At 44.7% G+C, this 12,482-nt stretch overlaps 1 protein-coding gene across 3 annotated transcripts in view; it reads left to right on the forward strand.

The window, feature by feature from the left end:
- The window catches only part of NEGR1 (neuronal growth regulator 1), a 719,159-nt gene that overhangs the window by 611,933 nt on the left and 94,744 nt on the right, over positions 1-12,482 (forward strand). The window contains exon 7 of one of the 3 annotated variants that reach the window (XM_077333338.1): positions 6,487-6,510. The exons of the other annotated variants lie outside the window; for them this stretch is intronic. Coding sequence (XP_077189453.1) covers positions 6,487-6,510 — 24 coding nt within the window. The remainder of the gene's footprint in view (positions 1-6,486; positions 6,511-12,482) is intronic. 3 annotated transcript variants of the gene reach the window in all.

Below are 12,482 nucleotides of genomic sequence, written 5' to 3' on the forward strand. Positions count from 1 at the left end.
GTATTATGTGTGGAAAATTGATTATTGGTTGTTTTTCTCGAAGCAAGGCATTTTGTTTTAGCTCTTCTTTTGTGAATGTTATTTCTCTATGACAAAATACAGGGGTGTATTAATGAGGGAGTATATTTTCTGTGAGTTTGTCTTTTTATGTGAGAAACCTACAAGACAGACAATACAAGATAGGTAAGGAACTGTTATGAATTTCTACTTACAGTATTAAACCTTCTGAGAGAAATGCACTATTTCTGTACCTTCATTTTATCTGTTCATTTGAAAATATTTCATCCATTGGTCCTTCTGGGAATAATCCATTATTTATTTCATTCCTATAATTTATGTAGACTTGCATATTTAGACATTTTCAGAGGTAGGAAACTGTGTTAGATTAAGCAATATAGGCAAATGATTTTATGCTTGCTAACTACTTTGAAAAGTCCTCTCCCAAAATCAGAATTGAGGAAAATGGATCCACCCTGAACAAACACATATTTCTGACTTGCAGGTGGGCATTTGGGCCGAAGGAGGATGCTCACACATAAATCTTTTGGAAATAATGGGCCATAGCTTTATTAATAGTCAACCTCAATGTGCTGGCCAGCAATAGGAGAGCGAGCCTGTATCTCGGTCCTTAAACCCTTAAAACCCTTACCCTGGGGATCCCGTCCCAGTATCCTACCGAGCCCATGAGTCCCCTTGTTGCTGGGATTTCTAACCCATGCAAGTGAATGCCTGGGGTGCCACAGGAGGCATAGATCTCCCTTGGCCCACCTCAGGACACTCAGCTCAGTGAGCCCCCTGAGCCATCCCCAGCCAGCTTGGCTCCACTCAAAGCTGATGCCTCCTTGAGGAGGCTCCTGTGCTGCCCTAGCCAGCTCCTTAACTTGGGAAGTCCATTGCCCTCACTTGGACTCCCACTCCCACAGGCAGCCTCCACCGCCTTGCTACTTTCACCAGCTGTGACAAATCATTCCAATGAAGTAACAAGATAGCCTTTAACAAAAGCCACACAAATGCTTTAATCAGAACAGCATAATAGTGTGGGTGGGAAGCCGTTTGCTTGGCTGCTGCAGGAGAAGAGTTCAGGCTTCAAGCATGTGGCACCCTTTAAGGTGCTGTGAGCCCATGCCTCCCCCCTGATGCGGCATATCCACATTGTGCTTGCCTTCCCCACCTCTGGCACTCTGCAGAAGAGTGCCATCCTCACTGCCTGCCTGTATACTGTCACCTTGCCTATTTAACCTGTATGTGGAGCACATCAGGAGAAAGGCGGGGTTAGATGAGTCACAAATTGGAATCAAGATTGCAGGGAGAAATATCAACAACCTCAGATATGCAGATGATACCACTCTAATGGTAGAAAGCGAAGAGGAACGAAAGAGCCTCTTGATACGGGTGAAAGAGGAGAGTGCAAAAGTTGGCTTGAAACTCAACATCAATTCCTCTCTCCGGCCCTCTCAATTCCTGGAAAATAGATGGGGAAGAAATTGAGGTAGTGACAGATTTTATTTTCCTGGGCTTCAAGATCACTGCAGATGGGGACTGCAGCAAAGAAATTAAAAGATGCTTGCTCCTGGGGAGGAAAGCTATGACAAATCTAGACAGCATCCTCAAAAGCAGAGTCATTACCCTGCCAACAAAAGTACGTCTAGTCAAGGCTATGGTATTCCCAGTTGCAATGTATGGTGGTGAAAGTTGGACCATAATGAAGGCTGAGCGTCAAAGTATTGAGGCTTTTGAACTCTGGTGCTGGAGAAGACTCTTGTGAGTCCCTTGGACTGCAAGGTGAACAAACCGGTCAGTCCTAGAGGAGATCAGCTCTGACTGCTCTTTAGAAGGCCAGATCCTGAAGATGAAACTCAAATACTTTGGCCACCTCATGAGAAGGAAGGACTCCCTGGAGAAGAGCCTAATGCTGGGAGCGATTGAGGGCAAAAGAAGAAGGGGATGACAGAGAATGAGGTGGCTGGATGGAGTCACTGAAGCAGTAGGTGCAAACTTAAATGGACTCTGGGGAATGGTAGAGGACAGGAAGGCCTGGAGGATCATTGTCCATGGGGTCACGATGGGTTGGACACAACTTCGCACCTAACAACAACAAACCCACTTGTGTTGGGCTAGCTAAGCGTGGTTGAGCCACTTTTGAGGGAAATGGCTTTCTTCAGTTTCCTACTCTGTTGCACTTCTGAATTGCTGTGGTGTGTTGTTTAAAATGTCTATAGCACTTCCTATGAGGTTGTTTCCCCCCCCCTTTTTTTTGCTGTCAGATCTTCCATGGACCTTGAATCAATGGTGAATCATAATGGTGCCACTATAACACTGAAATATTGGTTAGCGCTATATCGTTCAACTTCAAACATTACAAAAAAAAAAACAAACCTCCAAGAAAGATTGCATGACAGAAAAGGGCAGGTGGCAGGAGGGAATGGCACTTTTTGAAATGACCATAGCACTTCAGAGACAGCTCATTAGTGGAAGGAAATTCACTCAATCACTTTATCATTTTGCTTGAAATTGGGCCAAAAATAACATCTAGCTGTGAAAATCATCTTGAAAAAAAACAATTACAAAGATTGAGTGCGTAGAATTTTTTCTCTGTACTGCTGTTGCTGTTCTTTCTTGTTAAGAAAGTGTACCTGAACTGCATGTTCCCATAAAACAGTTCACAGATAACGATGTACTGTGCGTCTGTGTTCTTCTCACAGTTTTACAGATTTGTATTTCAGTAGCTTCCTAAGCATCATCAGTAGGTCGGTTTGTTTATGCAGAGACACAACAAGGTCAAAACTGTATAGTACTAACAGGACATTTCACAGAACTTGGGGAAAGACCTACCTTCTGAGCAATGAAGAGCATTGGTGGTTTAGGAGTAGATCACCAATAGCCATGTGTCCTCAATTTTTTCTATCAGCCAAATTTAAGGCAGACAAATTAGAGAGAATTCTGAGGGCCATTTCGCACGGCTTCAAAATAGCACAATGGTTGCTAATTGAAAACGCTACTAATTTGGAATAACCCACGACTTCGTAGACAATCTGCAACACTCCTGAAACCGACCCGCAAAAAGCGCTTCGTTGTAGCGCTTTCAGGGGAATCCCAAAAAGTGGATTCACCCTCCGGAAAGCGATACACTCCTGCAACCAATCTGCAACAATAGCGATAAAGACCTGTGCGTTAACATTGTTGCGGTTTCTTCAAAGTCCCTCCTCCTGAGCCTGTCCTCCAAACTTCCGCCATTTTTTTTCCCCCGAGCGAGTGGAGATCAACGCACCGGCGAGCCTCAGTTTAGCCAGTGAGGCTTCCCAGGCTGCAGTCCCTCCTCAGAGCTGTTTACAGTCACTAAGCACAAGAAGCCCGCAGAAGCCCGTTTGCTGATGTATTTTCCCTTTATTTTTCACCCTGTTTCGGCTGAAAATCGCGCCCGTGAGGGGGGGGGGAGGGGGGGATTTTTTTTCCCCACTCGGAGGCAGCGTGGCCACGATCAAATGACAGCTCAAACAGAGGCTTCCCGGCTTCAGTCCCTCCCCTTCAGTCACTAAGCACACACATTTCACACATTCCATTCAGCCGAAAATCGGGCCCGTGAGAGGGGGGGGGATTTTTTTTTTTCACTCTGAGGCAGCGTGTTAACGATCAAACGATCAAACGACAGCTCAAACACCCCAGGCAGCTGGATGGGTCTCTCCATTGCAACGAATCTACCCAGATTCGTTACAATGGGTCTGTTTTTTTTTTTAAAAAAAAACCTTCCTTAAAGGGAAAGGGGCTGTTTGGGAGCATGCTAACGGCTGCCCATTGGCTGCTTGACGGCCAGGGGCAGGACGAGCTTGGCAATAGCGCTTCCTTTCTAGCGATTTCTGCCGAGACCGGAAGCCTGTGGGAAACGCTAAAAAACGCAACTGATTCCACTACAAAGGCAGGTATGCATAACGACGAATTCCACTATTTTAAATGGCGATTTTTCATTCAGTGACCAATTTGCAACAAAGATCCCCGTGCAAAAAGGCCCAGATAGTTCCCTTGAGGATAGGAAGGAAGTTGAGAGCCTTCACCTCCACTTTTATGCATAAAGGGTGGGAGAGTGGATGATACTGAACAGCAGCTTCCAGCTTTTTCTTCTGGACTTCAAAATCTGATATCTGAACTTCAGATATGATATTTGTGCTTTTATGTTCCATTGTATTTGCCATGTCTGTTACCTGTAGTGTTAACATATTAACAGCACGCCTTTCCAGGCTACCGGGTGCTAGTACGTTGATGCTACATGTGAATGGGATAATGGTCATAGTTAGTACATTTAAAAGTATATTTTAAAAACAAGGGGGAGAAGTGAAAATCAGCAGTGAATGACAGCTGAGAGAGAGAGAGAGAGAGAGAGAGAGAGAGAGAGAGAGAGTCTCCGCAGTCAGGCAGTGATATGGGCTGCAGGTTAAATTTTTACTGGTCTCCTGATACATTTGAAGCACTTAGTATGTGCTTCAGCAGATTATCATGTAGCAATACAACATCAGACACATACTTGCCCAGGCTAGCATTGGTGTGCTGACAATACAGGCGACTGGATCAATGCAGTGGGGAATATTAATGAGAGGAAAGGCTTTAACCATGGCATCACATATAAATCTCCACTCCATCTATATTGTTTAGCATGGCAATTATAACATGTAACCAGGCTATCTGGCATGCATTCTACTTTACATGCGTCTCTTGCCTAGCTTCTCTCTGCAAGAAGCCAGTATAGAGACTGTGGTTTGGCTCTTCCAGAGGTACCTATAGAATAGTAGTAGTAGAAGAAGAGTTGGTTCTTATATGCTGCTTTTCTCTACCCGAAGGAGGCTCAAAGCGGCTTACAGTTGCCTTCCCTTTCCTCCCCCCACCACAGACACCCTGTGAGGTGGGTGAGGCTGAGAGAGCCCTGATATCACTGCTCGGTCAGAACAGTTTTTATCAGTGCTGTGGCAAGCCCAAGGTCACCCAGCTTGTTGCATGTGGGATAGTGCAGAATTGAACTCGGCATGCCAGATTAGAAGTCTGCACTCCTAACCACTGGCTGCACCCTGATTGGGCCGGCCCCTGCGCTTGCTTCCCTCCCTAGCAGCTTCCCTCACAGGTTGCCTATAATGTGGAAAGGAAGAGGAGGTGATTTTAAACTGCTTAGAGACACCTGAGGCCTGCTGGATGACTGTGGACCATTCCCAGTTCTCTCAGAGCTCTCAGCCCCACCTTCCTAACACGGTGTCGGAGGAAGGGAAGGAAATTTTAAACTTTGAGACACCTGAGGCCTGCTGGGTCACTGCAGCCCATTCCCAGTTCTCTCAGACCTCTCATAGCCCCACATCCCTCACAGGTTGTTTGTTGTGGGGAGACGAAGGGAAAAGGTGTTTGTAAAGCGCTTTGAGACTTCTTTGGGTAGTAAACAGCAAAAATATAGCCCTTCTAAGGGGCAACAGGGAAAGAAAATGTGGGCACAACATTATATCAACATGTGGATGTGGGCAGGGTGACATTTTGGTGATCTCAATTCATGCAAAAAAGAAAATAAGGTTGAATGCAGAACTCCCCCTAAGAAGAGTCTCCAGTCTGATTTCCCCTTCACGTATCTGAAGACATGGCTCTGGAAAGCTCATCTGTAACCACTATGCCACAATTCCCAAAGGTCAGTCCTCTGCCACACTCAGCGAGCATTCCCAACCACAGGTTCTTGACACCCATCTCTCCACACCCATGCCCTCATTTGTCACCTTGCCACCACAACCTCCCACACAACACACACATTCAACCCCATGCCCTTACAGAATGGACTACTGTTTCCCTTCCTCTTCCCACCGCCAAGCTCTATCGCCTGTTGTATTCCTGGATACAATGTGCTTTGTCCCTAGTTAAATATAAGCAAGGAATGCTTTATGAACTTGAAATGGGCCTCTAAGGACACAGAGTCCTCCACACTGGAAAAGTACCCATTCACTTCCACCCCCTTCTAAAAGAACTGATAATCTGCTGCAGTCCATACTTCTCCCAGAGAAATCAGGTATCAGTCTACCTCTTCCTTCTCAGCTAAGCTCATTTCTTTGCAAGTGTGCTAGCTACTGCTATAAAAGGCTCAGGCTTAGGGACATCAGGTAACCTGGGGACTTTGGTGATGGATATAGTAGGTAGGTTGTTGTCCACCTTCCGATTATTTTGCTGAGTCTGAAATATATCCAGTGATTCCATTGTCAGGACTGATCTTCCAAATAGTTTTCATGTCAATGTCACTGTTAATATATAGATTCTTTCCTAATGATCTCAAACAAAAAACAGAAGGCTGAATTCTTAAGTTATTCTCTCCCTTCCGGCACAAACTAGTATAAGTTCACCAGCCTTCTCTTCCTTACTTCAAATTTATGATGAGTCAATATATTATTTGTTCATTTTTACAAATGCAAAATATTTACTTGTATCCAATTAATCCATTCTTGTGCATCTCCTTCCCCTTCCTCAAATATTTAGCATTCCTTAATCATCAACAACAAGGTACCCCCTTTTTTTCCTTTTATTTCCTGTGGGGTAGATGGGAGGTAAATATATTTGAACAAATGCTATCAGACCATTAGCCCATTTACACCAGAATTCTCTGCTCTGACTGGTGTACCTATCTGGAGTCTTGGGCAAGAAAGGTCTTTCCCGTCATTTGCCTGAGATTCTTTAACTGGGGATGCTGGGAATTGAGCTTTGGGATTGTCTGCATGCCAAGCATGAGCTCTTTCAGTGAGCTATGACCTTCCCTCCTTTTAAGAGTTGGCTGCTTTTGAGAAGGTATCAATTTCCCCCCTTCTTTTGCTTTGTGTGTGTGATGGTGGAAGTAGGTGTACCCATGATGTGTTGTTTGTAAGCTTGGCTGGCAGGCATTGGGTGCTTCTATGTCTATGTGCCTCTTTTTGGCCTTATCTCCCCAATGGGCTTTTCTTCTTTCACATGTTCTTCTCACCCTTTCTGGCCTCTGTGTTCAGGGCACAATGAAGTAAAGTTTTCTATTCTAATTTTGGTTGGTTGGTGGATAGGGACAGGCTTCCTGGTAGCATGTCTGGCTTGCTTTGCCTATTGATCAGAAAGGAACTGCTGTATACACTAATAGCTTAAGCCGTACCTGGCATCTGATTGTTGCACACAGTTCTCTGCATTATGTGTTGAGGGGGTGGGTTTCAAATGTGGTTTCCTTCTTTTTTTCCTGACTGGGCCTTCTGGGCTTTTAACAAGTTTAATAATTGGTGGGCTGACTCTTCCAGCATATTCTGCCCCCAAATTTTGATTGTTTGACCCACAACCTACTTATGGTTCCTGGCCCCTGGGGTGTTTGCCTGCCATCTATCAGAAAGTGGGCCTTCTTTGTGGTGGAAACAGCTGACAAGTGGGGATTTATGTAAATTCCATGGTGTCTGCAAAGTCAGCTCTGTTTATGATGTCTGCCTTTTAATATTATTAGCATTAGCATTAATTCAATTTATTAACCACCACTTCTGGGTGGCTCGTGGCGGTTTACAAAAGTCCAGCTAAAAACCCATTAAAAACCCATTAACCCCTCCCCATTAAAATGGACTATCACAACATCCACAACACAACAATCACAGAAGCAAAATGGTGTAACCCTCAACCTCCCCTACCATTCTATGGGAGGGAGGAGAAAGGAGAGACAAGTCAGAAATGATATTCGTTGTTGGCATCAGGGGACCCCAGTTGCTGTTCCTGCACTAACCCAGCCTCAACCATAGACCTGATGGAAGAGCTCCGTTTTGCAGGCCCTGTGGAAGATGGAAAGGGCAGGGCCCGCAGCTTACCCGGGACCTCATTCCACTAGGTCGGGGCCAGGACCGAGAAGGCCCTGCTCCTGGTTGAGGCCAGGCATGCCTCTCTGGGGCTGGGAATGACCAATAAATTCTCACCCACAGAGCGCAAGGCCCTGCGGGGGTCATAGGGCAATAGGTGGTCCCTCAGGTATGCGGGGCCCAACCCATGTAAGGCCTTAAAGGTTAGAACCAAAACCTTGAACCAGATACGGACAGCAACCGGCAACCCGTGCATTATATTTTTAATTGATAACTCTTACTATTTCAGCTGTTGTTAGCTGCCTCAAGACTGCCAGAGGCAGCATATCCTTATCCATGGTTCCTCTATAAATTTGTGAAACAGCCTGGGGGGGGGGGTGGAATGTTTCTTGCTGTCCAAGGTGGAATTGCTGCCTGCACCCTGATTGGCCCTGCCCCTACAGCTCCCGCTCTCCCTCTCTGGACTCTAGACTCTTTGCTCACAGATGCGTCTCAGTGCCAGGGGCCAGCAGCAGGTAAGGGGAGAGGGCCCTGGGCAACGGGTCATGGTGGAAGGCCTGCTAACGAGGGCCTCTTGGCCTGCTAGGCTGAGCCTGCTAACGAGGGCTTCTTCACCTGCTACGCTGGGCCTGCTAACAAGGGCCTCTTGTTCTGCTAAGCAGGGTCTGCTAATGATGGCCTCCCAGCCTGCTGACTGCCTGCTAAGGAGCTCCTTCCCAGGCCTGCTAACAGTCTGGCCACCGCCTGCCCACCCCACTTGGTCCGGTTGCAAGCTGCGGCCCAAAGCCACCTTAAGCTGCCTGGCCAGGGGCCAGGGGAGGGGACCCTTTCAAGGCCCATTCTTAAGAACGGGCTTTGAAGCTAGTAAATTTAATAATAATACTTTTAAAAGTTCATCCAGTGTTACTTTGAGGGGAATAAGATACAGTTTACACTTAGAGGGGGAAATATCTTATTGAATTCTTGGCTCTTAGGAATAGGGGCGCTGGCAGGAGAACAGACTGCAATCTTAATTGGAAACAGAGAATTTCAGACAATGGGATCCAGTTAAGTTTATATTTGGGAAATCCGGGTTCAGTTCAATCCACATGACTTGAATGAGCATTAATAAATAGGAATATAGGGCCTTTCCACAGGCATGTTCACGTCTCTTTCTGTACTAAAACTGCCTAAAACGAGTTCTGGTGAAACTACATCCAGGGGTTGTATTTGGAGCTCTATTACTGATGCATCATCCATTACAAGGCAAAAAAAGGTAAAGGTAAAGGTATCCCCTGTGCAAGCATCAGGTCATGTCTGACCCTTGGGGTGACGCCCTCTAGCATTTTCATGGCAGACTCAATACGGGGTGGTTTGCCAGTGCCTTCCCCAGTCATTACCGTTTACCCACCAGCAAGCTGGGTACTCATTTTACCGACCTCGGAAGGATGGAAGTCTGAGTCAACCTTGAGCCGGCTGCTGGGATTGAACTCCCAGCTTCATGGGCAGAGCTTTCAGACTGCATGTCTGCTGCCTTACCACTCTGCGCCACAAGAGGCCCTTTACAAGGCAAAAATGTCACCCCAAATATGCGAAATATACCAAATGCAGCTTATTGCATGACATTTTCTGTTGGAGCAAACTTATAAACTTAGAAAAGTCATTTATACATGCTTGTAGTGCATACACATGTAGATACATGGGATACGTAAGCCATTACTTCTTTGGCCAGTACCAGCTCTTCTAGATACGTGGGATACGTTCACCTTGAATTCTTCCTGTTTCTGTACATATGATATAACAACATATTCAGGAACATTGGAACTATGGAGTTTGCAATTGTGGAGATAAATGTGACAAGTGCACAGTTGTTATGCACAAAGATGTGGGGCCAATTAAAGGGTGGGCGGGGATGGAGTTTAGGACCACAATCCTATTAATCTTTTTTACAACATTAGATCACAAGCTTACAATGTTAGCAGAAGCCTTACAAAATCAGTGCACTACAGAGAATAAACTTCACTGGGCTTAACTGAGTTGCAAGCATTTTAACATTAGATTCAACAAATAATGTTATATGAACTCCCCCCCCCCCCATTCCATATTGCCTGACTGGTAATGTCAGTTGTTTGTGTTTAATGCTGATGCCATTTTATTTTTCAGATGCACAACTAAATTGCTAGATTTTGGGTAGCAATCGGGGATTGTACATCTTCCACTTTAATAGCTGTTTATTTCTTGCTAGAAAATAAAATTAGAGTGCAAATAATGAAGATTTATGAAGTGCTTTCACAAACAAAAATGTTTATGGACAAATCTGTGTTATATTGTATTAGGCAGTTTTCACGGGAAGCAGAATCACTGATAATGGGGGAGAATTACAGCTTTAGACATGAATATATTGTTTTTTTATTTCGTGTAAACACTTGGTTTCCCTTTTCTTGTGCTGACATCAGTGGCAAAACTTCCATCTTGCCATTAGTTCATACCTTGCACAACTGGCTGTTCACAGTGAAAATTGCTTCTTGCCAAGCAAACTGTTAATTAGCTATTGTTTGCTTTCAGTCAACATCAAAAATAATTGGAGGGGAGACTTCTTTAACAAACCCTGAAAATATCATTTGAAAAAAAATACATAAATGGTTGACATTTTGGAAAGGAGGCACTGTGGATGATTCAAATGTATTGGCAGTGCTTGAGAGACAAAGGCTATGTCTTTCAGCGCCGAGTACTTCAGTGCATCTCAAAGCTGACATTTCCTAGAGACTCTGCACAAGCATTATCGATGCAATGATTGAATAGACAATAGAAGAATGACGAGTATTGCAAAAATTTATAGATGAAAAAAAGGAAAAGGGAACAGAAACAGATAGTTTGCAAGTAAAGAAAGCAAAGAGAGCATAGCAAGGAACAGCAAACACAATCTAATTCTTGTGTAGCTGATTTCCAGGAGGAACGCCAGTACAACTGGAAAGCCAGGGAAGGAACCATATGTAAGTGGTGGAGTGTGCTTTGAATACATGAGTCTTTTGGTTCAGTCTTCAGCATCATTAGAACATGAAGATTACCCATCAGTTTGATGTCTGTAGGTGGCAAAAAATTACAACAAATAATCAAACAGTCCTTGAGCAGACAGCTGGGATTATTAATATTCAATATGACTTCCTCATAACTAACTTTATCTCTTTATATGTTCATGTTCATGTTCATGTTCATGTTCATGTTCATGTTCATGTTCATATTTATATTTATATACCGCCCTCCCCTGAGGCTCAGGGCGGTTTACATAGAATGTAGAACAATACAAGGAACTTAGTTTAACCATAATGTAGATAACCAGAACAATAATAGCTGTAACAAAGGTAACTATAACAATGCAAACAGGTCCAGGGGAAGAACGCATGAGTGGATTTCTGGGAGGGAAGGAACAGGGGACTTGTAGATGTTCCTGGTTTTGCTCAGCCTCAACCGAATGCCTGGCGGAAGAGCTCCCTTTTTCAGGCCCTGTGGAATTGTTTAGCTCCATCAGGGCCACCAGGTGGGGGCCAGGACAGAGAAGGCTCTGGCCCTGGTTGAGGCCAGGTGGGCTTCTTTAGGGCCAGGGATCATTAGCCACTTGGTGGTGGCAGAGTGTAAAGCTCTTTGAGGGGCATAGGCAGAGAGGCAGTTCCTCAGGTACACTAGACCAGCCACCCTACTTTTGTGACCTGGGCTTCCATTGTGAGGGAAGCATCCATGATCATGCCCAGGTTCCTGACTTAATGAGCCATTGAGAGCTGTACACCATCCAGGGTGGGCAGGCGTGCTTCCTCTCATGGAACCTTCCTACCCAGCCACAGGACTTCTGACTATGAAGGATTGAGCTTCGGATGACTCTGCTTGAGCCATCTTGAGAAAGTGACTACCTTGCTGGATCAGGGGAATGCTGTGGACATAGTTATTCTTGTTGACAAGTTGGTAAAATGTCTTATGGATCCTGTTACTGTCAGATGGATTGATAACTGGTTGACAGATTGCACCCAAAGATTTCTTGTCAATGGCTTGTCATCTTCTTGGAGAGGAGTGACAGGAGATGAGTGACAAGTAGAGTGCCTCAGGGATTTGTCCTCAGCCCTATGTTCAACATATTTATAAATGATTTGCATAAAAAATATAGGGGGTACATATTAAATTTGCAGATGATACTGGAGAGATACCAAACATGGCAGAATACAGAATCAGGCTACAGGATCATTTTGACAAGCTGGAAAACTGGGCTAAAATGAATTTTAATGGTGATAAATGTAAAGTTCTGTATTTAGGTAGGGAAAAACAAATGCATCTTTATCGGTGGAGAATATTTGTCTTGGCAGTAGAATGTTCAAAAAGGATCTAGTGGTCCTAATAGACTATACACTGAGCATGAGTCAGCAGTGTAACTCAGTGGCTAAAAAGGCAAATGGGATTTTGGCCTGTACCAAAATATAGTGTCTAGATCGCGCAAGATGATGGTGCTGCTTTTCTCTGCTCTGGTCAGACCTCAGGGTACTCTATTCAGTTTTGGGCACCACTATTGAAGAAGGACGTAGACAAACAGAAGCATATCCAGAGGAAGGCAACAAAAATTGTGAGGGATTTGGAGACCAAGTTGTATGAGGAAAGGTTGAGGTCTGTTTATCCTGGAGGAAAGACAACTAAGAGGTGATTTAATAGTCATCTTCAAGT

Source organism: Paroedura picta, chromosome 4 (genome assembly GCF_049243985.1).
Source record: "Paroedura picta isolate Pp20150507F chromosome 4, Ppicta_v3.0, whole genome shotgun sequence".
Classification (NCBI taxonomy): domain Eukaryota; kingdom Metazoa; phylum Chordata; class Lepidosauria; order Squamata; family Gekkonidae; genus Paroedura; species Paroedura picta.